This window comes from Hyla sarda, chromosome 1 (assembly GCF_029499605.1).
Source record: "Hyla sarda isolate aHylSar1 chromosome 1, aHylSar1.hap1, whole genome shotgun sequence".
Taxonomy (NCBI): Eukaryota; Metazoa; Chordata; class Amphibia; order Anura; family Hylidae; genus Hyla; species Hyla sarda.
Window position 1 is genome coordinate 58,213,600 of NC_079189.1, and position 22,349 is coordinate 58,235,948.

Genomic DNA, 22,349 nt, shown 5'->3' on the forward strand with positions numbered 1-22,349 from the left:
TGCTTTGAATTTGTGATTAAATGGGCACTGTCACCAACTTTATTTTTTGATTTGTTGTAGTACTTATGTACTACAACATATCTGTAATATATTTTCATTATTTATTTTTTCATTTTGAGGGTGAATTTTACGTTTGAAAAACGGCCACTAGGGGTCTCCCTCCTAGTGGCCGGCTGCAGCTTGGCGTGAAGTCACACCTGAATTTGGACTGATTGCGGCCGGGCAATCAGTCCTTATTCATTTACACTGCGCTCGCTCCCTGCCTGTCAATCAGACAGGCGGGAGCGAGCGCATTGGCTCTCCGGCCACTGGCTAGGATGCCACTCCTCCCGCACATGTCGTTGCTGCCGCTGCCCCTGCACGCCCGCTGCTGGACTCTACAGTATCAGTAAGCATCAGAAGGAGGGGGGGTGTTTGTGACAGGGGGATCTGGGTATGCGGGGGTGACGGAGGGAACGGGGTATGCGGGGGCGGGGGTGTGTGACGGAGGGAACGGGGTTTTTCCGGGGGCGGGGGGTGTTGGGTGTGTGACGGAGGGAACGGGGTATGCGGCGCCGGCGGGCGTAGCGCCGCATGACACTAAGTTATAGTTAATCTACACAGAGTGCCTACAGCTGTTTCACTACTACAACTCCCAGCATGCCCTGACAGCCAATAGATGTCAGGGCAAGCTAGGAGTTGTAGTGGTGAAACAGCTGGAGGCACCCTGTGTAGATGAGCGAAGGGCGGAAGTCCCCTCCAGCAGGCATCAGTGACATGGTGCCTGCTGGGGAAGTCTGCCTGGTAGTGAGCATACTACCAGGCAGACAAAAAGTTATTTTTAATAAAGTAAAAAAAAAAAAAAAACAGGAAGGGGGTTAGGGATAGATGGGCAATAGGCAGGGACAGGAAAAAAAATAGGATGGTGGGAGCTACCCTTTAAATCTGTGATAGAAAAATCCTCGGCATGTGGACTTATTAGCCAAATACAGTAAAACTGCAAAAAATGTACACGTCTTTGTATAAGAAACACATTGAGCTCATATTAATTATCCCCAGGCCAGACTTGAGCTCTAAAAACTCAATTTTCATTATTTGTGATGTAATATTCAATTCAATCAGTAATAACTTGTGAAATTAGTTTTCAGGTCTGGGGCAGATGACTCTTGCATTGGGAATTATTGCTGTATAAATGTCCTCCTGGAAATAAGCCTATAAGGATACTGACTATTATGTGTGCTGAGATGTTATCTGCTGTAATTGCAATGCAGCTTTATGACCTAGTCAGCAAAGGTATCAATCGCAATGTTTAATTAGAAAATATTCTGCAAAAGGTATCAATCACAACATTAAATTAGGAAATATTAGTTAGGAGAGATGGTGGAGATTGTGTTAATGATGGTCTGACTATCTACGTAGAAAGATACCAGTTCAGCCACCTTAAAGGGAAAATCCCCTTTTACTGGCGCACACACCAATCAGCCATATCATTAAAACTGCCGATGCTACTCCAATAACATTATCTTGTTACAGTGGCTTCTGTCAAGGGGTGAGATATAGTAGGCAGTTAAACAGTCAGCTTGTGAAGTTGAGGACAAATTGACAAATGTATTCCCTAGTTCAGGGAATCTCCAAAATGGCAGGTCTTGTGGAATATTTTTGGCCTTCAGTGGTTAGTACCTACAAAATGTAAACCAAGGATACACAACTGGTAAACCTGTGACAAAGTCATGGGGGCCCAGTGTTCATAAGTGAAGCTTAGTCCATATGGTGAAACATTACAAAAGAGCTACAGAAGTAGCAAAAATAAAGTTCCTGCTGACGATGGGAGAAACATGTCAGAACACACAGAGCATTGCAGGTTGCTGTGTATGTGTCTGTGTTGCCAAAGACTGGTCAGAGTGCCGATGCTGATCACTATCTACCACTAAAATTGTCTACAATGTTCACTTTGAACGTCAGAACTGGACCATATAGCAACAGCAGAAGACAGCCTGGTTGGATGAATCACATAATCCAATTATGTGGACTACCGGGTGTGTATGTGTGTCACTTATCTGGGATAGAAATGGTTCCAGGATGCATTATGGGAAGTTGATAAGCCAGTAGAGGCAATGCCCTTGGGGTGAACCTTGGGTCCTGGCATCATGTGGATGTTACTTTTGATAAGTAATGTAAGAAGCCATTAAGGCTTACATTATACTGAAGATTTGACACTCCTGGGGAAGGTGTGGTGCTCTATGAGACACCACCTCTTACTCCTCCCTGGTCTAACAGTTTAAGAACAATGCACACAGACAGGAAGTTAAAGATGAAAGACAGGAAGTAGTTTATATGGAGTGACGTTACCCATTGGTAAAAGCAGAGTGGGGGACATGTATCATTATTTGTGTATGGTAGAAGCAGTTTACCCCTTTTCCCGAAATCTAAATTATGTGCAGAAGAGCTAAATTTATCAATCAAGTGCAATGAGCATCATAAATTGCTGGTAAATGTAGTAATCTCCCCAATCCACTCTTTGGAAAATAGAATCAATGATTTAGAGCATCTTGCTACGTTAAGTCCAAGATGGCTTATATTTGCCCAAAAAAAACAGCTCTTGCGGCAAAATTTTTAATGTAAAGGAAAAGTACGCAGTTAATAAATCCATGTGTACTATAGATGTCACTCCAAGGTATCCCGATTAGGCCACATCTGGAGGACATGCTCTACCAAAACGTGCGCAAAAAAATGCGCAAAAAAGGGCTTGCACAAAATTTTGCGCAAAAAAAAATACACACAAAACAGGGGTAAAATCTTTGTTACATGTCCCCTAGTGTGTATAAGAATACAAATGCAAAAAAAGATGATCATTTATGTCAATCTATAGTGACTTTTCCACCAAATTCAACGCACAAACAAATTGTGAATATCAGACGCAAAAAACTTCCCATTTTATACTATGACCCTCAATTATCACAAATGTTGCCACATGGTTGCAAATATGTGTCAGGAAGAAGCCAATACATTAGGCAATGGTCTATCTTCAAGCCTTTATAAAAGTCAATACCATGGATATTCATATCCAACATTGGCTTTCCGTCAAAGGCTGCACAAAATGTTGCATGGATAGATGTCCTACATGGAACAAACTAAAATCATTAGAAGAAAACTTTTTTTTTTTTTTTTTTTTAAATCAACTGGTGCCAGAAAGTTAAACAGATTTGTAAATTACTTCTATTAAAAAATCTTAATCCTTCCAGTACTTATCCTCTGTTGTTTTCAGCAGCGTATATTCTTTTAATTTTGGAACACAAAGCTCTCTGCTGAATCATGAGCACAGTGCTCTCTGCTGACATCTCTGTCCATTTTAGGAACTGTCCAGAGCAGCATATGTTTGCTATGGGGATTTTCTGCTACTCTGGACAGTTCTTAAAATAAACAGGGATGTCAGCAGAGAGCACTGTGCTCGTGATGTCAGTAGAGAGCTCTGTGTTCCAAAAAGAAAATAATTTCCTCTGTAGTATTCAGCAGCTAATAAGTACTGGAAGGATTAAGATTTTTTTAATAGAAGTAATTTACAAATCAGTTTATCTTTCTGGCACCAGTTGATTTAAAGCTAAGAAGAGGAAATATGTGGTCCTTCATCCACTGATACACATGCCCTTGGAGATATATTACAAAATAATAAATCAACTTGAATCTCCCAATGAGGCCACAAATTGAATTTTCTTTTTTCCCTGACCACAGTGCTCTCTGCTGACACCTCTGTCCATGTCAGGAACTGTCCAGAGCAGGATAGGTTTGCTATGGGGATTTGCTTCTACTCTGGATAGTTCCTTAAATGGACAGAGGTGTCAGCACAGAGCACTGTGGTCAGACAGAAAACAAATTAAAAAAGAAAACAACTTCCTGTGGAGCATACATCAGCTGATAAGTACTGGAAGGATTAAGAAAGATAATTATTAGAAAGATTTTTTTAAATAGAAGTAATTTACAAATCTGTTTAACTTTCTGGCACCAGTTGTTAAAAAAAAAAAATGTTTTCCAGCAGAGTACCCCTTTAAGTTCAATTATGATGAATCTACCATATCACCCCAACCCTGTGTAATAAAATCACAGGAGGTGAAAAACATCACAGGAAACTACTTTTAAAGAGGTACTATTGCCAACAATAAAGATTACTATTTTGCAGATAAAGCAATTATATTTGTGGCCACTAGATGCCCCCATACGGGCCAATTACCTAATTACTTTTTGGCCGCATCACCTTTGTCTTTTTTCTGGTTTTAAAGTACATTATATGGAAAAACTAAGGGTACCAAGAAAAAGTACAACTTTGACTATGAAAAAATAACAATGTAGTGTGTCTTAGACATTGAATAGGCAAAAAATAAATAAATAAAACACAAAATCTAAAAATCTACATTCGCCAATTCAATTAAAAATAATATAAATTTATTTACATATATATATATATATATATATATATATATATATATATATATATAGCACATCCATAATTTCATTCATTCATTCATGTATTTATTTATTATTCAAATAATATTAATATATTAGATGTTAAATAGTGATAAAAATGTGATAAATGTTTCTCTTTAAAGTGGTTAACCAGTAAATCTTATTACCTATTCACAGGTTAGGTGATAAGTATCCAATCATGAGTGGTTTTAACCACTGAGACCCCCGTGATCTTCAGAACGGAGCCCCCCCCCCCCCCCCCTCGTAGAAGAGGGTGCGCTGCAGATGACAGAACCCCCGTTCTGGAAATCACTGGGGGTCCCAGCGGTCAGATGCGTTTTGTTTGTGTATTTCTATATAAAGTCAATCAATGTTATACCTGCTCCAGGCTATAGCAATAAAATAGTACATTCCCAAGTAGCATATAGAATAATCTATTGATGTAGTGATGGTGGAATTGCCTTTAATGGAATTGAACATATGTGAGGGCCATAATTTTACCTTTGATCCAGTCCAATTATTGCCTTTTTCTTTTTCTTTTATAGAGCTTGGTAGAGCTTCATAGACCAATGGTGTCTAAGGATTTACTAGCATCTAATAAAGGTTTGTCTCCTCTTGATTTTTTTTTCAATGCTTTTTGTGGTTTTATTTTGCTTGGATCTGTGTAAGGACAGTAGGGTAATAGCTCCTTGAGGGGGTCACATTCTTTTTACAGTGGATGTCCAGCTATGACAGACAATCTAGGACTCCTTGCATGTTGCTCCAGGCCGGGTCTACACACATTAAATACTGTTGACTTTCTGAGATATTAGAAGGGTTGTCTGTGAGTAGTAAAATCTTTGTGACATCTTCACCTTTATTCTCAGCCACCTGACTATTTTATTGTGGCTTTGATTATCAGTTTAATTTCTCTATTTTTGGCAAATGAGTTTTGGCAAATGTTTTCCCTTACCTACACTCCCCCTTTCTTTTTGTCCTAATCAGGGTAGGGTCACATGTAGCGCATCCGCAGTGTATGTGATACTGCGGATGCGATGATGACCGCCCCTAGAGTGAACCCCCTGCTGTGCTCGTGTGTCCTGCGTTGGCTGCTGGTAGCAGCAATCCGCTACTACAAGAAGACACACAGGGATCAGCGAGTAATGTACGCATGCACAGTTTACGAACAGACATCACGGTCGTTCCCTGAGCTAGGCTGAGAGGCCATGATGTCTAAGTAAACTGCGCATCTACGTGTGACTCGTAGATCCCTGTGTGTCTGCTTGTAGTGGTGGATTGCTTGTAGCAGACACCCAGGACACACGGGCACAGCAGGGAGCTCACTCTAGGGATGGGCATTGGCATATCTGCAGCATCATTTATGCTGCAGATGCGCTATGTGTGACCCTACCCTCATACTGTTATCTAGACATAATAATAGAGCTGAAGAAGGGGTCAGGTTGCTGTACATTAGATGGGGTACTGACATGCTCTAAACAGCCCATTCTACCTCATCCCAGGGATGCTCTATAGCAGAGGTCCCCAAGCCAGTCCTTAAAGGGGTTATCCAAGAAAAAAATAGTTTTTATGTATCAACTGGCTCCAGAAAGTTAAACAGATTTGTAAATTACTTCTATAAAAAAAAAAAAAAAACAATCCTTTCAGTACTTATGAGCTGCTGAAGTTGAGTTGTTATTTTCTGTCTAAGTGCTCTCTGATGACACCTGTCTCGGGAACTGTCCATGTATTAGTTTCACCTTTTAAGTTGCATTACTGAAATAAATGAACTTTTGCCCTAAATTCAAATTTTTCAAGTTTCCCCTGTATAGTTTTTTTCTGCCTGACCACAGTGCTCTCTGCTGCCACTACTGTCTGTGTCATGAACTGTCCAGAGCAGGATAGGTTTGCTCTGGGGATTTGCTCCTACCCTGTACAGTTCCTGACACAGACAGAGGTGGCAGCAGAGAGCACTGTTGTCAGACAGAAAAGAACAACTTCAACTTCAGCAGCTGATAATTATTAGAAGGATTAAGATTTTTTTAATAGAAGTAATTTACAAATCTGTTTAACTTTCTGGAGCAAGTTGATATATAATTTTTTATTTTTTTCCTGGAATACCCCTTTAAGGACTAACAACATTACAGAATTTGAGTTTTTTCCCTGATTTAGTCCAACAGAGTAACTGGAAAACCTGGAAAGTTGGTGGGCCTGTATGACTGATTTGGGGACCTCTGATCTATAGGGTTAAAATCTGTGGACTATAACTAACAAGACATCGCAAGAATGATCACCCTGAACTCTGACCAACTGAGCAGACACCTGACGTTATGGAGCTGAAGATGCCGCACCTATTCAAGGAAAACCGTCCGCTCACGTTTGACCTCCTAACTAACGTATCAACATAATTGGCCAAACTTACCAGTGGCAAGCTCGGTAGAAGAGGAACCGAATGTCTGTCAGACACAGGCATAACATCATCGGTACTTTGTAAAAAAGGGCAAAAAATATGAATACTAAAACCTAAAAACTAGGACCTAAAAACGAAAATCTACAATCCAATGAATTTCATCACCCATCCCCTACGTAAATATGTGATAGCTAAGACGCCAGCCTGAAAGTACGATCTGTGGAGATGCCATTCAACCTGTGGATATCACTAAACATACACAGAACTAAACGAAGAAAGAACAACAACAAGCAGCAACATTTATATATATATATATATATATATATATATATATATATATATATATATATAACCCCCATTGACTATAAGCACAGAAATTATGCTGATCTGATGATGCGCCAGAGTAAATATCAGAGACACACCCACCTGAAATGTAAAAGTTTTACATAATAAAGGTGCGTTCCCACAGGGCGTATACGCAGCGTATTTGACGCTGCGCAAAATTTATGGCAGCAGCGGGAAATACGCTGCGTATCCCTTGCTCACTATACACACAGGGCTTTCCGGCGGCAGCCCTATGTGTGCAGTGAGTTTTGGAGACGGGGCCGCGCGTCACAGACACGCCGCCACACGGCCCCGCCTCCAAAACTCCCTACACACATAGGGCTGCCGCCGGAAAGCCCTGTGTGTATAGTGAGCAAGGGATACGCAGCATATTTCCCGCTGCTGCCATAAATTTTGCGCAGCGTCAAATACGCTGCGTATACGCCCTGTGGGAACGCACCCTAAAGCAATCTAATCTTGTTCTCCAGAAGAACATGATACTCACGCAACCAGGTTGATGCCTGAGAACTGTTCAGTTAGAAGAAAACTCTGTCTGAGCCAGAGACAGATTACAGTGTGGACAGTTTGCCTGTGAAACATTCCTGTTGCCTGAAACCCAACCATACCTGTAACCTAAAAAGTACATTATACAGCCAATCCACCTGTAAGCATGACTGATCCTACATAACTGCCATGTCCATACATGAAACAGGTCTTAGAGTAATCATCATGCCTGTATAGGTGACATACCTTAGCGTAACCATTGTGCCTGTAGATGTGACAGGACTTTGTGTAACCACTGTGCTACTTACAGCCACCTGTGTGTCATGATGTTATTCCTCTGAAAAAACGTGTCCGTAACAGAAAAACTGCACAGTGCTTCCCCCTGCAAACGTGGCAGATATGATGGGTATACAGTCACCTATGTGTTGAGATGTTTGTTATTGCTCTGAAGCTTTGTCAGCAAACAATAACTGGAGTAGTGCATCCCCCCGTAGACGTGGCAGGTGTGATGGGTATACAACTGCCTATGTGTCATAATGTTATTGCTCTAAAAGCAGAAAGCGTGCAGGTAACAATAACTATACAGTGCACCCCCCTGCTGACGGGGCAGGTATGACTGGTATACACCACCTAAGTGTCAAACAAGGTTATTGCCCTGAAATACGTGTCAGCAAACAATAACTGCAGTAGTGCATCTCCCTGCAGACATGGCAGTTATGATGGGTATACAACCACCTGTATGTCATAATATGACTGTTCTGAAAATGTGTCAGTAACAGTAAACAGCGTAGTGCATCCACCTGGAAATGTGGCAGGCATGAAAGGAATACACCTCCCATATATGCGTGCTGATGGTACAACTCTAATATGTTCATGTTACCCAAATTGCTTGTGATATACGCATGGAACAAAACCTCTGTAAAGGTTACACGGCACCAATTAATGTAGCTTTAACAAAATGTGTACAAGCGTGAAATAACGTATGGACATAATTGACCACCATAGCATATGGATGGCAAAAAAAAATCTCAACGTATTCATGGTTCAACCATGGTAGCAACAGCTTAGTATAAACTCTATACTGTAACCCCAATACATGTAACAAAACGCTTAACGTATGCATGAAGAGTGTGCTAATCCTGACACAAAGCTATGAAAATAAACTCTGAAGATGTCATGAACACCCGTATGTTATAAACCAAGAAAAAATGTGCACCGCATATACATACTACAAAACGCGAGTACTGAAGCACCATGGATGCAAGCGTAGTACAAAAATTACCACCCACAAGCACTTACAACATACCAAGAAATAATGAACAGCACGGCAAATCAAAAACACAGAACAATTGCTAAGAAAGTATTTTAGCATGAAGCATATAACCGTAAACACTGTATAAATGCTGTAACTGCACATACAGAATAAATGCAGAGAGTGTATGCGATCAACAAAAATTACAAGTACTGAAAAGATATTAAGAAATGTATATATATTGAAACTTCTAAATGTAAACCCAGACAAAAACGAAGCACAGTATGCCATGAAAACGCCTGCACAGTGCAAAGGCTATAAATGTATATGGGAAATAAATGCTATGAAAATGTGTACACGGTATAATGCTCTGAACCTATTACACATTACAAATACTATGGCCGTATACCCACTAAGAGCTATGACCATAACATTTTAAAAACTGTGGACATATATGCAAATAAAGCTCTGAATGTACACAAACTATAAATGCTCTGAACATACACACCTTAAAGGGGTACTCCGCTGCTCAGCATTTGGAACAAACTGTTCTAAACGCTGGAGCCGGGAGCTCGTTATGTCATAGCCCCGCCCCCTCATGACATCACACCCCACCCCCTCAATGCAAGCCTAAGGGGAGGGGTCGTCACGCCCCCTCCCATAGACTTGCATTGAGTGGGCAGGGTGTGACATCATGAGGGGCAGGACTATGACATCATGAGCTCCTGGCACTGGCTCTAGTGTTCGAAACAGTTTGTTCCAAACACTGAGAAGTGGAGTACCCCTTTAAAAATATACTATGAATGTATAAAAATACTATGACCGTATACACATCATGAAGCTCTGAACGTAAACACCTTATAATACTATAACTAAATACAAAAAGTATGACTTTATACGCATGAAAAAAACAAAACAAAACAAAAAAAAAGCTATGACCCTATACACATAGTAAAAGCTATGAACAAAAACACAAATTACTAGGTAAAGTATACGCACTATAAATACTGAGACTATATACACATTGTAAATACAACAAAAAAGAAATGCTATGACCGTGCACGTTAAACTACAACAAAATGTAAATTCGGGTAGAAAAACAGACAACAAAATGTATACCTATGCTCTGGTCGTGTACACCTTATAAGGCCCCGTTCACACTATGGAATTGCCGCGGAATTTCCGGGCGGAATTTCGCGGTGTTAGCTTTAACATTAGTGTGGACGGGTCTCCGCGAAACCCGTTCACACTGCTGAATTTCAGCTGAAAGTGTTCCGCGCAAAGAGAGAACATGTTCATTCTTTCCGCGGATTCCGCGAGCGGACCATAGCCGTCAATGGTGACGGCTCAGTGCCCCGCGGCCCTAGCGCCGAAGTACGTCCGGCGGCGGCCGCCAGGCGGAATCTCCGCTCGCGGAATTCAGCCGCGAGAATTCCGTAGTGTGAACGGGGCCTCAATGCAACGAAAATATACCTATGCTATTACAGAGTACCCATACTGCCATAAACGACATGGAGTATGAAGCTATGCATGTACACAGAATAAGGGACTATGAGCGGAGAACTTTATGAATCCAGTGACCGTATACACATTGTAACTGCAGTGAACATGTTATATATATACTATGAAATGTATTATAAACGGAAACATTATGAACGTACAAATGCAACGGGTGTATACACATAGGGGGAGATTTATCAAATCCTACTCACAGGAAAAGTTTCTGAGTTGCCCATAGCAACCAATCAGATCGCTTCTTTCATTTTTCAGAGGCCTTTAGGCCTCTGAAAAATTAAAGAAGCGATCTGATTGGTTGCTATGCGCAACTCAGAAACTTTAGGCCTCTGAAAAATGAAAGAAGCAATCTGATTGGTTGCTATGCGCAAATCAGAAACTTTAGGTCTCTGAAAAATGAAAGAAGCAATCTGATTGGTTGCTATGCGCAACTCAGAAACTTTAGGCCTCTGAAAATGAAAGAAGCGATCTGATTGGTTGCTATGCGCAACTCAGAAACTTTAGGCCTCTGAAAAATGAAAGAAGCAATCTGATTGGTTGCTATGCGCAACTCAGAAACTTTAGGTCTCTGAAAAATGAAAGAAGCAATTTGATTGGTTGCTATGCGCAACTCAGAAACTTTAGGCCTCTGAAAATGAAAGAAGCGATCTGATTGGTTGCTATGCGCAACTCAGAAACTTTAGGCCTCTGAAAAATGAAAGAAGCAATCTGATTGGTTGCTATGCGCAACTCAGAAACTTTAGGCCTCTGAAAATGAAAGAAGCGATCTGATTGGTTGCTATGGGCAACTCAGCAACTTTTCCTCAGGACAGGTTTTGATAAATCTCGCCCACAGTAACTGAAGTGATCATTCTATAAATGCTATGAAATGTATTATAAATGTAAACATTATGAACGTATAAATGCAACAGATGTATACACAGAGTAAGTGCAGTGAACATGTTATAAATGCTATGTACGGTAATATATTATATACGGAAAAATTATAAACTTATAAATGTAACAAATGTATATAGAGATGAGCGAAGTTACAGTAATTCGATTCGTCACAAACTTCTCGGCTCGGCGGTTGCTGACTTTAGCCTGCATAAATTAGTTTAGCTTTCTGGTGCTCCGGTGGGCTGGAAAAGCTGGATACAGTCCTAGGAGAGTCTCCAGCTCACCAGAGCACCTGAAAGTTGAACTAATTTGTGCAGGCTAAAGTCAGCAACTGCCGAGCCGATAAGTTAGTGACAAATCGAATTACTGTAACTTCGCTCATCTCTAGATGTATACACAGAGTAAGTGCAGTGAACGTGACATAAAGGCTATGAAATATTATAATTGGAAACATTATGAACGTATAAATGCAACGGATGTACACACAGTAACTGAGGTGAAAGTGTTATGAATGCTATGAAATGTAAAACGTAATAAAACAAAATGTGAACAGAAACATTATGAACGCAACAGATGTATACACAGAGTAAAACTCATAGATGTATACACATTATGAATGCTATAAACCCTCTGCATTAAAGGGGTACTCCGGCCGTGAGACATCTTATCCCCTATCCAAAACATAGGGGATAAGATGTCTCACCGCGGGGGTTCCGCCGCTGGGGACTCCCGCAATCTTGTATTCGCCACCCACCTGTTTGAGCTGCACGCGCGGTGCCAGCTCACAAACAGCCGGGTGGCGACCACAGGGCCGGAGTATGGTGATGTCATGACTCCGCCCCCTTGTGACGTCACCCCTCGCCCCCGCTATGCAAGTCTATGGGAGGGGGCGTGACACACATAAACACTGAATAATGTATTGATGGAAAGAATGCCTTTTCCCTATACTGCTAGAGATAATGACAATGAACAATGAGTAAAAAGAAAAATATACAGCTAAACACATGTTAAGCTTAGATACCTTGGCTTTGCAGGCTGCCTCACAAGAGAGGTTTAGATACACCAGCTGAGCAAAAGCAAACAGGCTGCGAACATCTGAGGAGAATGCCAATACACATCAAAGACAACTGTGCCTGAGGAGAGAGAGAGGCCACAAACCATAGTATACAGCCTGTACATACCTATATACTCCTACAGATTACCTGATAGTATACAGCCTATATACTCCTACAGATTACCCCATAATATACAGCCCATACATACCTATATACTCCTACAGATTACCACCATATTATACAGCCTATATACTCCTACAGATTACCGCATAGTATACAGCCTGTACATAGCTATATACTCCTACAGATTACCCCATAGTATACAGCCTATACATACCTATATACTTCTACAAATTGCCACAGCAGGAGCAACTGTAGGCCAGTACAACACACACACACACCAAATGCTCTCCCCTGTAGCGTCTGCTCGACCACCAAAAGGGCGTGCGGCAGTCAGGGCAACGTCTTCAGCCTGCGAGATGGCCGCAGCGGTGCCCGACTCAGAACTTCCCAGCAACAGTGCACTAAAAACACTTAACCCCCGCAGGTGGTGGTCGGCAGAGCATGCAACTGTGAGGCAACCAGCGGGGCCACTCACCGACCACACCACCTGATATCTACTCCTGAGCCACGGGGCTCCGCTAAAATGAGCAGCCTACCTGAGTGCCAAATAGTGGCAGGAGACTAAAACACAGCACACCACCACCCTCCATGGCCCTGTTCCACAAAAACCATACGCCTCACCTACAAGTACAGGGGGAGTTATATAGCCCCACCTGGAGGTGTACAGAGCCCTGCATGTCCTCACTGCACAGAGCCCCACTTGTCGTCCTGTGTACGGAGCCCTGCTTGTCCTTGGTGTACAGAGCCCTGCTTGTCCTCAGTGCACAGAGCCCTGCTTGTCCTCTGTGTACAGAGCCCTGCTTGTCCTCTGTGTACAGAGCCCTGCTTGTCCTCTGTGTACAGAGCCCTGCTTGTCCTCTGTGTACAGAGCCCTGCTTGTCCTCAGTGTACAGAGCCCTGCTTGTCCTCAGTGTACAGAGCCCTGCTTGTCCTCGGTGTACAGAGCCCTGCTTGTCCTCTGTGTACAGAGCCCTGCTTGTCCTCTGTGTACAGAGTCCTGCTTGTCCTCTGTGTACAGAGCCCTGCTTGTCCTCTGTGTACAGAGCCCTGCTTGTCCTCTGTGTACAGGGCCCTGCTTGTCTTCTGTGTACAGAGCCCTGCTTGTCCTCAGTGTACAGAATCCTGCTTGTCCTCAGTGTACAGAATCATGCTTGTCCTCTGTGTACAGAGCCCTGCTTGTCCTCTGTGTACAGAGCCCTGCTTGTCCTCTGTGTACAGAGCCCTGCTTGTCCTCTGTGTACAGAGCCCTGCTTGTCCTCTGTGTACAGAGCCCTGCTTGTCCTCTGTGTACAGAGCCCTGCTTGTCCTCAGTGTACAGATTCCTGCTTGTCCTCTGTTTACAGGGCCCTGCTTGTCTTCTGTGTACAGAGCCCTGCTTGTCCTCTGTGTACAGAGCCCTGCTTGTCCTCAGTGTACAGAGCCCTGCTTGTCCTCAGTGTACAGAGCCCTGCTTGTCCTCAGTGTACAGAGCCCTGCTTGTCCTCGGTGTACAGAGCCCTGCCGAAGAAGTACCCTGATCTCTTTGCCGACTTTCTCTCTCGGCAACTGCATGGACCTAAAAACTGGACAGGTGGGTGGATGGCTTATGAATTGTATAGTTGTATGGATCTTCTACCTGCCTTTCACAACTCCCTACATGATGGCAGTCTGAGATATAAGTTATATGTGAAATATAACTTATATCTCTGACTGTGCCATCATGTAGGGGGCGGTGAAAGGCAGGTAGAAGATGGAGTAGGCTACTCAGCAGTTCTGGCAGGAACTGTAGTGAGGCCGACATTCTGCATCACTACAGTTCCCTCCAGAAATACTCTGTGCTGCTGTGCTATTTCTGTAATAAATCTAAGAGGCCTCACTCAAGCAGGGGGCAAAAAAGGTAAAGTGTGTGGCTTATGAATGGACTAGTTGCTATTTTCTACCTGCCTTTCACCGCTCACTATATGATGACACAGTTATATATCTGACTGTACCATCATGTAGTGAGCGGTGATAGACAGGTACTCCGGTGGAAAACTTTTTTTTTAAAGATTTTTTTAAATGCTGACACCTCTGTCCATTTTAGGAACTGTCCAGATCAGGAGAAATTCCCCATAGCAAACATATGCTGCTCTGAACAGTTCCTAAAATGGACAGAGGTGTCAGCAGAGAGCACTGTGGTCATGATAGAAAAGAAATCCAAAAAGAAAATAATTTCCTCTGTAGCGTACAGCTGCTAAGAAGTACTGGAAGGATTAAAAATTTTTAACAGAAGCAATTTACAAATCTGTATAACTTTCTGGCACCAGTTGATTAAATAAAAAAAAGTTTTCCACTGGAGTACCCCATTTAAGGGGAGTGGAGGCTGGAGCCAAGTTGGACTGGATATCACAGACATAGATCCCAACTTGGCATAAAAAGGAGGTGGATAGTTCAGGGTTTTTAAGCGCTTGGTGTAGTTAAGGTTATTGGCATTGCCATCCCTCAAAGTACACCATAGCCTCAAGCGCACTGCACCCCCTATTCCTTTCTATGGAAAATATTCATATACATACTGGGCCCATATATATGGCCCCCATACATAATAATGCCCCCTCACATGGCCCTCACACATAATAATGCCCCCTCACATGGCCCCCATACAAAATAATGCCCCTCATATTGCCCCCATATATAGTAATGCCCCCTCACATTGCCCCCTTATATAGTAATGCCCCCTCACATGGCCCCCATACATAATAATGCACCTTACATTGCCACCATATATAGTAATGCCCTCTCACATTGCCCAATTATATAATAATGCCCCCTCACATTGGCCCCATATATAGTAATGCCCCTCACACAGCTCCATGAAAAAAGGAAAAAAAAAAACACCACTCACCTCTGCCTCGTTCCCCCCGCACTGGTGTACCGGATCCACGGGCGTCCCCCCTTCACCCATTGGCTCATTCACAGGGTGTATGATGGGGCCCGCAGGTGAAAGGTCCAGTTATGCACATGCAGGGACTGTGCCAGCACCAGTCCCAGCATGTTCCTGCCCTACGGCCCCAGACACCTCACTGGGGTACTGGCTGTCCCCCCCTGATGGCAGCCCTGGTCCCAGCCCTGGCTCTTCCCGGGAGCGGCGCATCATGACCCCCTCCTGAAGCGGGAACCAGCACATCCCCTCCATATATCTCTATGGGAGAGCCGTTTGGCTATCTTCGGCTCCCCCATAGAGATATATGGAAGTCTTTGGGCGGGGGTCGTGACGCACCGCTCCCAGGGACAACCGGGGCCCCTTACAGGAGATCGCGGGAGGACCCCCCACAATCTAAAACTTATCTCCTATCTGCAGATTTTCACTGACATATCTCCTTTAACTTCTATACAGGGAAGCACCAAACATCAATAATAGTAGAAGTAGCTATTCCGTGTATGGTCACATGGCAGTGTGATATTATACTGTTCAATCATGAGTATGTGTTTATTAGGCTGTGTTTGCACAGGGTGCTTTAGTAGCAGTACCATGGCTAATTACTAAAATAATGTTACCCCTAGTATGCAAACCGCTGTAAAATTGCATAATATTTACTAGAAAATAGTAGTAAAATCGCGGTGGTCATTTGCAGCTAAATAAACATCCCGTGTGAGGATACCACGTTAGGACTGCCAATGGGGAGTGGCCAGATAGTAGAACCCATCCTGTTCCATTAGGTAGGATAATTAGTGCAATCATTTGTTACTATCCCCATTCATAAAACATCTTAAAGGGGTACTCCGCTGCTTAGCGTTTGAAACAAACTGTTCCGAACGCTGGAGCCAATGCCAGGAGCTGGTGACATCATAGCCCCGCCATCTCATGCTGTCACACCCCACCCCCTCAATGCAAGTCTATGGGAGGGGCCGTCACGCCCCCTCCCATAGACTTGCATTGAGGGGGCGGGGCGGGATGTCATGAGGGGCATGGCTATGACGTCACCAGCTCCCGCTGTTCTGAACAGTTTATTCCAAACGCTGAGCAGCGGAGTACCCCTTTAAGGCTGAGTTCACACAGTGTAAAATAAAATAAATAAATAAAATAAACTGAAGTTATATGGTTATATGGTTGTAATGTAATGCAATTATACTGTATAACTTTGAATTATATTACCCCCTTCGTATTTAATTGCCTGCGTATGTTTACCCTTTATCTAATCCATAGTGTCAGTGGATTTAGATCATGTTATGTACACTTATAAACCAGCTTGTCAATATTTGTCACAAGGCTACAGCTATTGATGAACTCAATCCGCTTTGTGTATTAGCGGTTCCTTCCACACACTGTAGAGGAGGGCTCCATGATGCCTGTTTGTACTGGTTAAGCAAGTGCTTGCATTGTTTGGCATCTTAGAGACCAGCGTTGTTTGACAGGGTGTGTATTAGGCCAAGGGCTGTTGAGGTTTGACCTGTATTAGTAACGGAAAAGGCGACACATGAAACATAAACTTATGGAAGCTGTAATTATTGACTTTGCAGGGCTCTGAAATTACCCACAAATATTTGTGCACATTTTAGATTTTTTCTTATTTAAGATCACAAATAACGCTCCGAAGCCGAAGGAACCAGGGAAACGCAGCGTCTCTGAAGCCATTACTCAGCTGTGCTTTATTAAATTTAATTGAAGGTTCTCTATGTTGCTTTCTGGATCGGCAAGTGAGCGGTAAAATAAAGACAAGATAATGATAGACTATGACTAACAGATACTCAATCACTGAACCTCTGTGTTCAAGTGCGAATGTGGACTTTCCACATGGAAAATATAATATGCGATCCTGTTGTTTTAAGACAAAATTATAGCCAAAAAAACACTTCCCTCAGGCTTTGTTTGATATAAAGGTTTCTGACATAGCCATAAATGAGAAAATTATTACATTTAATGATATTATCCATAACATGGATTGCGAAAGACACAAAGAGTAAACACTATCCTTCATTTCTCGGTATAGGAACATTAAACCGGAAAATAATGATAAAATTAAATCGCGAAATATACTGTAGTTATCACAATTGTTTGCCAGTTTTCAGCATTTTCTAGGTGATCTTGAAGCAAATATTTATGGAGAAATCCTGCAGGGACCAAAGAGGTTAATCTGCTGATCTGTTCCATCTTCTGCTGTTGACCTCCTGAGCGATGTGGGGTGTTGGTGGGTTGTAACAATCCCCAAGGGGAGAGGCTCCTGCTGCAGTTAGTATTACAGGTAGACCCAGGACAGTGATGAGGAGTTAGGGGGGACATGGCTGGGTCCCGGATACCCAAAAAGAATATCATTTTATATTTTTCTCAGTTTTAGTTGTAACCTAAAACAAAATAGGATTAAAGGGGAGATTGATGGAGGTTGCATTGTTGCATTTTTTGTGTTTACTTTAATTTCTTTTAAAGCGTGTATCCATCATAAGGGGATTTTAGTACGTACCTGCCAGACAGTAATGGACATGCTAAGGAAGGATCTGTGCTTGCCTTGGGGCTAAATGGCAATGTTGTGAGATTACCATAACACTGTGGCTATCTTTTTGCGAACTGGGTATTTCCTGTTGGAGTTCGTTCTCTCAAACTATAATTCCCATGATTCCTTGTTTGTAAGTGTGAGGTCATAGTCATCCCTCCCACACATAAGCCACCCACCCACTGAAACACAAATGAGTTGCATTCCATTCAAAAGACCAGTGTTTTCTAACCTAGGTGCCTACAGCTGTTGAAAAATTATCTCCTTCCCACCCAGTGGTCGCTCCACCCATTGAAGCAGGACAGCCTCCTTTGCACACCTGACTAGTGATTTCACATCCCGACGGGAAAAGTGAAAAATGTAGGGAAACCTTAGTAAATACCGTGGTAAAAAATTGTAGGGAACTAAAACCCACAAAAGAAATCTACACACCACTCTTAGTAAATCGGGGGCAATGTGTGTGTGTGTGTGTGTGTATGTGTATGTCCCAGCATCACTTCCAAACGACTAAAGAGATTAACATGAAACTTGGCACACATTTTACTTAGATGTCAACTATAAATATAGGATAGGTAATTTATCCCTTACCCACCTCCATTTGCGATGGTCAGGGTTTTTGTTTAAAGTCCCTTCCAAGTCCATGGGAAATACTGTATATTTTACTGCATAACTTCCTAACGGCTGGAGATATTTCGATAATACTCGGTCACATGTTACTTATATGTCCACTAAAAATATAGGATAGTTAATTTACCCTAGCCTCCCCTAATTTGCGTTGATCAGTTTTTGTTTAAAGTCCAATGCAAATCTATGGGAAATGTATGTTCCAGCATAACTTCCGTACGGCTGGAGATATTTGATAATACTTTGTCACATGTTACTCATATGTCAAATAAAAATATATGATAGTTAAATTAATCCCTAACCTACCCCCATATGTGAAGGGTGAGGTTTTTGTTTCAAGTCCCATGCAAGTATGTAGGACTTCTGGTACCTTACTCCACAAGTTCTGCATCTTCTGGTGAATGCGCCAGTCTGGCCTGCAAGCCACACCCTCCCCGCTTTCCATGCCCCATCTTGCAAAGACACCCACCATTTAATCCACACCCCTTTTATTTTACAATATATTCATCACAGCTCAGCCCCACCTAAGGACGGGATATGAGGATTAGAAATGAGGACAGGAAATGGGGACGGGATATGGGTAACGGGATATGAAGTCTGGATATGGGGACAGGATATGAGGACGTGATATGAGGTCGGGATATGGGAACAGGATATGAGGATGGGATATGTAGATGGAATATGGGGACAGGATATAAGGACGGAATATGGGGTCGAGATATGGGGGCAGCATATGGTTACTGGATATGGGGATGGGATATGGGGACAGGATATTGGGAAGGGATATGAGGTCTGGATATAAGGTCAGATATGGGGACAGGATATGAGGACCTGATATGAGGTCAGAATAAGGGGACGGGATATGAGAACAGGATATGGGGACCGCATATGGGGATGGGATATGAGGAGGGGAAATGAGGATAGAATATGAGGACGAAATATTAGGACAGGATATGAGAAGAGGATTTGGGGTTGGGATATGTGATCAGGATGGGATATGAGGACAAAAGCTTCCTTCTTTGTTGCTTCCCCCCCCCCTACCAGTGATTAGGTAGGAAAAAACAGGCAGTGCTTGGTACTCAGCTAGTGAGATAATAAAAACTTCAAACACATCCAAGGAAGAAGACACCCAGCACGGCCCACGTGTAACAACAACAACTAGTGTCTGTATAGCTGAATGTGGGTAAGTATATTGTGGTCTCCTCGGGTGTGCTACACAATACAGAAAACAGCTGCTGCATAAATGATCATAGAAGAGAAGAAATAATCGGAACACTCACCACGGGTTCTTGCTGTGAAGTTTAGTGACAGTCCAGGGACATGAACAAGCGTGAGTTTTATAGAGGAGAAATAATCGGAGTGTGGTGTCGGATGAGGGTAGTGTGTGTATTAACCTTTTCGTGACGCCAGGACATGGTTGACCTATACACCACCCAAGGTAGGCCAGCTTAACCTGTGCCAGGCATGGGGCAAATAATCACTCTGATGCAAGGTTACAGTTTACTGGCTTGCTTTACTGAGGTTGGAAAGATGGTACAATCCGTTACAGCTAAGATCAGCGTGAAGGAGCTGCAGAGTAAACCTAGGGAAGCTTATCGGCTTGCTGGGCCTTATAGTTGATTTTACTGTATATGACTGATGCAGCCCATGCTATACTTTTAGAGACTTAGACATGTATAATATCCCCAAGACTGTAGGCTTACCGCAAGGCTTTGACTTTCACCTCGGTAGTGGGGGTTAATTGGTTGTAGATGCATGGTTGCCGGTTTAGGCCTCAGGCCTCATTTCAGATCCACCTCACAGACAGACTTCACTCCTCTCCAAACTGTATATCAGCAAAGACTTCTCAAGAGAGCTCACTGAACTCTGACCTCACTATATAAGGGGACAATTTAGAGAGATCCCATTGGCTGGATAAGTCACCTGTTCATCACTGCATACTCCCTTTGAACAACAAGGTCCTTGACAACAATAGATTTAAGGCAACAGATGCATAGATAATACAAATACATTAACCATTGCATAGCTTTGCATAATACTGTAATATTTAGAGAGTTCTGAGGAGAGGGGACATATGACGGACATTGAGCAGCATCGGCCACACAGGATGGGCAGGAGTACAGAAGAACATATGATTTTGTACTGTGTTACCACAGGAGCACTAACCACGGATTCTTGCTGTGAAGTTTTTCACCTGGGAAACTCTCGCTTGTTCATGTCTGTGGACTGTCACTAAACTTTACAGCAAGAATCTGTGGTTAATGCTCCGATTATTTCTCCTCTATAATCGTTTATATAATAAGAATTTCAACTCACCTTTCGTAGCCACATGAGGCCAGTTTCCCCGGTTGCAGATGCTACACTCTGCAGCTCTGGCGAAACCGATCCCACCGGTTGAAGGCAGGGCGCCCTGATACCAAAGGCTACGAGGGAGCAGAGGAAGGCGAGTTACAGTTTTTATCATTTTATTAGGCAGGCTGGGGACATTACTAAAATAAAAAAATTCAACAACACAACCCTTGTAAGTCAACAGGACACGAATTTCTGTGCCAAATTAAGTACCAATTCATCATGCACCATGTAGAGGAGGCTCGGTGCTCTGTGGGTGCTACAGACTACAGATCCCGGCGGCAGCGAGGAGACAGGGTTCTCCTCCTGCTCTGAGCAGAGCAGTCGAGAGAGGTAAAGTTCCTGCACACAAACTGCTGCTCTTATAGTGGCAGTGTCCCTGCCCTGGAGCATTGTACTTGCAGGGGGAGAGCAGCAGCAGTGCAGACGGCGGCCTAGCAGTTGGGTGACGGCTGGGCGGGCAAGCAAACCAGTACGCAAGGTACTTTTCCCCTGCCATCTTAAAAACTAGTTCCCTCAAAGCCTGGACTGCTATGCTTGACACAGCCCGGTCTGCTATGCTTGACACAAGTGGCACTAAAAAAAATTTTTTTTTCTTTTTTAGTGGCTAGGCTAGGATTAAAAAAAATAAAAAAAAAAGCTCTACTGTATGAGCCTTCCACGGTTTAGTTCCTTAGTTATTGGCCTAGCAAGCCTTAGTTTGCCCTGTGTTGGTGCTGCAAAAATAGTGAGCAGGGACACCCTGTCATCTGCTTCTTCTTTTTTTTAAGTTAAGAAGGGACCCTTCTTAAAAAAATTATATTGTTCATAGCAGGTTTAATTTATTACAGTCCTGTAATGTATATTATTACTATTGCCTCATTAAATGAAAGGCTGATCTACTAGTGACCTTTTGGATTGTTGGAATCTGGCACCCCTGACATTGTTCTTTATGCCAGTAGAATTTAGGCTATGTCTGTGTCTTCTGCTAATTAAAGAAAATACATACCGCCATGTAGCCAACATATATCCCCAGCGTAGCACCACGGCCTGGAAGAGGACACTGTCAACCCAGCTTGCTTGACTCAGGTATAGAAATATTTATCACAAAAAAAAAATGTGTTACCTATAGCAACCGGATTCTAGCCTGCAGACAGTTTATTATAGGTTACGCTGCTGCATTTTGTTGAACAATTTTTGCATTGATGCAAGGGGAATCATTTAAAGGGAATGTATCATCTAGGTTAGGCAACAATAGACTGAAGCTGTGCCATTGACATGAATTGGAAAGGTATCTGGGTGTGCTCTGTGACCTTTGCAGAGGTCATTCCACAGGAAGGCAACATCTCGATAAAAAGCAAAAATGGATCTTGTGCAGTGCTGATCTTGGCATGAAGGGGACGATATTCAGATTTGTAAATCAAAGAAATCCTTTATTGTTGCACTCGTTTACGCGTTTCTGACCTGGAAAAGGCAAT

The 22,349-nt window shown here is 42.8% G+C and overlaps 2 protein-coding genes across 4 annotated transcripts in view; one reads left to right on the top strand and one right to left on the bottom strand.

Moving 5' to 3' along the window:
* The window catches only part of EVC (EvC ciliary complex subunit 1), a 144,008-nt gene extending 133,336 nt beyond the window's left edge, over positions 1-10,672 (bottom strand). The window contains exon 1 of the mRNA XM_056555129.1: positions 10,616-10,672. Within this exon, the coding sequence (XP_056411104.1) occupies positions 10,616-10,639 (24 nt within the window). The 5' untranslated portion in view covers positions 10,640-10,672. The remainder of the gene's footprint in view (positions 1-10,615) is intronic.
* EVC2 (EvC ciliary complex subunit 2) overlaps positions 1-22,349 on the top strand; it is a 164,903-nt gene that overhangs the window by 5,415 nt on the left and 137,139 nt on the right. For 2 of the 3 annotated variants that reach the window (XM_056555125.1, XM_056555126.1), the window contains exon 2: positions 4,983-5,040. In XM_056555125.1, coding sequence (XP_056411100.1) covers positions 4,983-5,040 — 58 coding nt within the window. Of the gene's footprint in view, positions 1-4,982; positions 5,041-11,072; positions 11,343-22,349 lie in introns of those variants that run through there. The other variant, XM_056555127.1, reaches the window with a different exon arrangement.